Genomic DNA, 5,629 nt, shown 5'->3' with positions numbered 1-5,629 from the left:
ATGAGCAATAACAATATGGGCTGCTTGCATTGCAGCAGTCCCATAATAATAATAATAAAGTTAGAAGTATGAGCAATAACAATATGGGCTGCTTGCATTGCAGCAGTCCCATAATAATAATAATAAAGTTAGAAGTATGAGCAATAACAATATGGGCTGCTTGCATTGCAGCAGTCCCATAATAATAATAATAAAGTTAGAAGTATGAGCAATAACAATATGGGCTGCTGGCAGCATGTGAATGGGCGCTTGCATTGCAGCAGGCCCATAATAAGTTTAAATAGATGAATTTTGGTGTAGAAAATCATATGTGTGAATGCTTTGGCTTTTGATCACCTCCACTTGGTCAATTGAAAAGTAGCTGGCCTGCAGAAAAAGTGTGGGCACGTCTGCTCGAGACCATCCATCCATTTTTCTACCGCTTGTCCCTTTCGAGGTCGCCGGGCTCGAGACCAACATAGACAAGATCATTTTTAAGAAAAGTTTTATTTACGTTTCCTCAGTGAACCATTTTCAACAGAACACTTTTTTTTTTTTTACATGTCCATGATGCGCCTCATGCTCATGAACCTCATGCTGTTGAGACCCATCTCCCTGAAGCTGCGGTGCTCTCCGGGCCTCACGTACATCATCTTGCCCCGGAAGTGGGGCTGCTCGAACAGCAGCCAGTGGCCCTCCATCACCTGGCAGGACATGCAGTCGCTCATGCGGAAGCGGTCCTGGATGTTGTCGCAGTCCTCATGCAGCTCGTTGGACTGGCCGCTGAAGTTCTCCCTCTCGAAGATCTTCATCCTGAACTGGCCTCTGTGCTGTAAATCAAAACAGGACATTTAGAAACTGAACGGGAAGCCCAAGCGGTTCTTTTGATTGAACATCCATACCATGGGGATTGAACGGCAGGACCTGATGCAGTCCCTCATGCCCATCATGCTCATGGAGTCGGAGTACTCGCCCCTCCTCATGAAGTACTGGTTGCCCATGAAGTTGGGGCGCTCGTAGACCATGAAGCAGCCGTTCTCCACCCGGCAGGACTGGCACCGGCTCAGGTTGGAGGACATGTCGGAGCAGTCGCTCATGCACTCGTAAGAGCGGCCCTGGAAATTTCTCTCCTCGTAAAAGATGATCTGGAAAAGGGTTCAAACCCCACAGGACTTAGTCTTGACACAAAAATGGTCAGCAAACAGTCGGCTGGCTGAGCGTGCTTACCTTGCCCATGGTTGCGTTGGTTCCTCAGAGAACTGTGACGCTGCTTTGGTGACGACGTGTCTTTTATACCTGACCAAAGCCAAAAGACTCTGCAGCCACCATTGTGTGCAGCCCTGACTCAGCAGCATGGTATAGAGGCCCTATGGAGTGTTGAGGGGCATGTTCTCCTATTTCCACTCGGACTGAACCCCACAGAAGATTGTCCCGATTAAATTTCCCCACACGGAGGTCAGAAGCGTGAGCATCTTCTTAAGGCTGACAAGACGGAGGTGGACATTTCCGTGTGATTTAGTGAAAAGCCACAGCATGGCACTCTGATCTGTAAGCTGACAATTTATAGGCAGCGTCCTTTTGTGCCTCTGCAACAATAGGACCACACAAAGCCGCGGCCCACAAACAAAAGCGTTTTTTCCAGAGAAGCATGTTTGCGTGAATATATGCTATACACACAAGTCAACGCTTCTGCCTTTAATCAGCAGGCCAGCTACGGTGGCGCTAGCACGTCTTTACGACAATCTCCAAATGGAACTCCACAAACTTTGAAGACTTCTATTAAATTACACATAGCCGGTATGGTGTATGGTATGCGCTTTATTGTCATTACCCAAGTACAACAACATTTCATTAACACCACAAACCCGTTCAAGGTTACACAAACATTGTACGGGTAGACAGAACAGTAACGGTGATGGCGCCCCCCCGTAAAAGGTCGACGCTGCGGAAGGATGAGTCAAAAAAGTGGATCTCAGACTGGGCCCCAAGGATTGCAAAGAGCAAAGTATACAGTGGTGGTCAAAAGCATACCGTATTTTCCGCACTATAAGGCGCACCGGATTATTAGCCGCACCTTCAATGAATTACATATTTCATAACTTTGTCCACCAATAAGCCGCCCCGGATTATAAGCCGCGCCTACGCTGCGCTAAAGGGAATGTCAAAAAAACAGTCAGATAGTTCAGTCAAACTTTAATAATATATTGAAAACCAGCGTTCTAACAACTCTGTCCCAAAATGTACGCAAATGTGCAATCACAAACATAGTAAAATTCAAAATGGTGTAGAGCAATAGCAACATAATGTTGCTCGAACGTTAATGTCACAACACACAAAATAAACATAGCGCTCACCTTCTGAAGTTATTCTTCATTCGTAAATCCTTCGAATTCTTCGTCTTCGGTGTCCGAATTGAAAAGTTGCGCAAGCGTGGGATCCAAAATGGCCGGTTCCGTCTCGTCGAAGTCATCGGAGTCAGTGTCGCTGTTGTTGTCCAGTAGTTCTGTGAATCCTGCCTTCCGGAAAGCTCGGACCACAGTTGTGACCGAAATATCTGCCCAGGCATTTACGATCCACTGGCAAATGTTGGCGTATGTCGTCCGGCGCTGTCTGCCCGTCTTAGTGAAGGTGTGTTCGCCTTCGGAGCTGTGTGAAAAAAGCCACCCGGCCTCTTCGCGTAAACTTCCCTTAACCACTCGCTCATCTTTTCTTCATCCATCCATCCCTTCGAGTTAGCTTTTATGATGACGCCGGCTGGAAAGGTCTCTTTTGGCAAGGTCTTCCTTTTGAATATCACCATGGGTGGAAGTTAGCATGGCAAGCTAGAACCACAGTGAAGGATGACTTCTCATTCCCTGTGGTGCGAATATTCACCGTACGTGCTCCCGTTCCACAGTGCGGTTCACAGGAATATCAGTTGCTGTGAAATACGGTAGTAATCCGTGTGCGGATGGAGAGATTGCGTCTTTTTATGAACCGGATCCTTGTCGCTTAGTAGGAGCCATTTTGTGGTCTTTACAGATGTAAACAGGAAATGAAACGTACGGTGATATCCGCGCGTTTTTTCTTCTTCTTCCGGGGGCGGGTGGTTGCTTACAGTAGAAGAAGAAGCGCTTCCTGTTCTATGGGGGCGGGTGCTTTCCTTGGCGGTTGCTTGCGTAGAAGAAGAAGCGCTTCCTGTTCTACCGGGAAAAAAGATGGCGGCTGTTTACCGAAGTTGCGAGATCGAAACTTTATGAAAATGAATCGTAATAAAGCGCACCGGGTTATAAGGCGCACTGTCAGCTTTTGAGAAAATTTGTGGTTTTTAGGTGCGCCTTATAGTGCGGAAAATACGGTACTTGCCAACCCTCCCGTATTTTCCGGGAGACTCCCGAAATTCAGCGCCTCTCCCGAGAACCTCCCGGGACAAATTTTCTCTCGAAAATCTCCCGAAATTTAGGCGGAGCTGGAGGCCACGCCCCCTCCAGCTCCATGCGGACCTGAGTGACGTGTTGACAGCCTGTTCACAACATTGCCGTAAACAGCAATGTTGTGACACTTTTAAACAGGACAATACTGCCATCTACTGTACATGCATATGTGACCCACCCATAATGTGTCACATTTTTGTGTTGATTTATTTATTTTATTTTGTGGTTTGAATTCGTTTTTGGAGCTGTCATTACACATTTATCAGTATTCACATTGGTCAGTAGGGGGCAGTAGGGCGTTTCTTCCCAATTGAATGCTATCACCTGCAGACCGGAAGTGTCTTGTCATTCTGATGAGAGCGACCAGTCTGTGAACAATTGAAACGTCCTGTGTGCTTTTTCCTCCTGTATAACAGGTTAGTTTTGGTGAATCAACTCACTGAATAATATCCATGTGATCTTTATAAGTTTAAGTACACATTCTGATGGTGGAGCCTAACTCTAAAGTGTTTGTGAGTTGTAGTTTGTATTTGTGAATGAATCCAGTGCACAGCTGCAGTAATCAGTACAAAAAAGCGACGTGAGTGCGCAATGTTTATATAGGAACTTCTGATCCTAATTCAGACTCCCAAATTAGAGCTCCCGTTTTCTTATTGATTTTATAATATATATTTGTATAATGTGTGTGTTCTGAAATAGTGACAGAGAATAGAACAAGGATGGACAATTCAACCCTTAACTCAACAATGAGTAGATGAGTGTTATGTGTGTGTATATGTGTAAATAAATGAACACTGAAATTCAAGTATTTATTTTATTTATATATATATATATATATATAAATATATATATATATATATATGTAATAAAATATATATATATATATATATATATATATATATATATATATATATATATATATATATATATAGCGAGAATTCACTGAAAGTCAAGTATTTCTTATATATATATATATATATATATCTTAACCACGCCCCCAACCACGCCCCCCGCCCCACCCCCGACCACGCCCCCCACCCCCACCCCCCACCTCCCGAAATCGGAGGTCTCAAGGTTGGCAAGTATGGTCAAAAGTGTACATACACTTGTAAAGAACATCATGTTCATCATATTCAGTGGCCCATTGGTTAGAGTGTCCGCCCTGAGATGGGTAGGTTGTGAGTTCAAACCCCGGCCGAGTCATACCAAAGACTATAAAAATGGGGCCCATTACCTCCCTGCTTGGCACTCAGCATCAAGGGTTGGAATTGGGGGTTAAATCACCAAAAATGATTCCCTGGCGCGGCACCGCTGCTGCTCACTGCTCCCCTCACCTCCCAGGGGGTGAACAAGGGGATGGGTCAAATGCAGAGGTCACATTTCACCACACCTAGTGTGTGTGTGACAATCATTGCTACTTTAACTTTAACTTTAAGTCAGGACTTTGGGAAGGCCATTCTAAAACCTTCATTCTAGCCTGATTTAGCCATTCCTTTACCACTTTTGAGGTGTGTTTGGGGTCATTGTCCTGTTGGAACACCCAACTGCGCCCAAGACCCAACCTCCGAGCTGATGATTTTAATTTGGAGCTAATCCTCCTTTTTCATTGTCCCATTTAAAGCAGCAGTTCCATTGGCAGCAAAACAGGCCCAGAGCATAATACTACCACCACCGTGCTTGACGGTAGGAATGGTGTTCCTGGGATTAAAGGCCTGACCTTTTCTCCTCCAAACACATTGCTGGGTATAGTGGCCAAACAGCTCACTTTTTTGTTTCATCTGACATCACATGGACAAAGATAAGACCTTCTGGAGGAAAGTTCTGTGGTCAGATTGTCATGATCCGTGTCCCGGGTCATGTTCTGTTAGTTTTGAACTCCCTTCAGTTTTGTGCACCTCTGGGTTTGTTGTGGTTACCATCAGAGGTGTGGACTCGAGTCACATGACTTGGACTCGAGTCAGACTCGAGTCATGAATTTGATGACTTTAGACTCGACTTGACAAAATGTAAAAAGACTTGCAACTCGACTTAGACTTTAACATCAATGACTTGTGACTTCACTTGGACTTGAGCCTTTTGAATTGACATGACTTGACATGACTTGCTACTTTCCCCAAAACCCAAAGATGAAAAAGTTATTCGGGAGCGCTCCGTATTTTTCATTGTGTACTTGTCTATCAGCGTTGCGTGTGTCAGCTGGTGTGCTCTCAGTACAACAGCCAATCAAATTACATCTA

General features: G+C 44.9%; 1 protein-coding gene across 1 annotated transcript; it reads right to left on the bottom strand.

The window, feature by feature from the left end:
* Positions 1-470: 470 nt before the first annotated feature.
* LOC133613903 (gamma-crystallin M3-like) lies at positions 471-1,499 on the bottom strand. The gene is made up of 3 exons (XM_061971801.1): positions 1,207-1,499; positions 882-1,124; positions 471-809 (listed from the first exon to the last, which is right to left on the bottom strand). Exons 1-3 carry the CDS (start codon positions 1,213-1,215, stop codon positions 537-539), a joined length of 525 nt encoding a protein of 174 aa, XP_061827785.1. The 5' UTR covers positions 1,216-1,499; the 3' UTR covers positions 471-536.
* Between the last annotated feature and the right edge of the window lie 4,130 nt (positions 1,500-5,629).

Source organism: Nerophis lumbriciformis, linkage group LG13 (assembly GCF_033978685.3).
Source record: "Nerophis lumbriciformis linkage group LG13, RoL_Nlum_v2.1, whole genome shotgun sequence".
Lineage (NCBI taxonomy): Eukaryota > Metazoa > Chordata > Actinopteri > Syngnathiformes > Syngnathidae > Nerophis > Nerophis lumbriciformis.
Note: the sequence above shows the minus strand (reverse complement) of the source record. Positions and strands in the feature narration are given on the sequence as shown.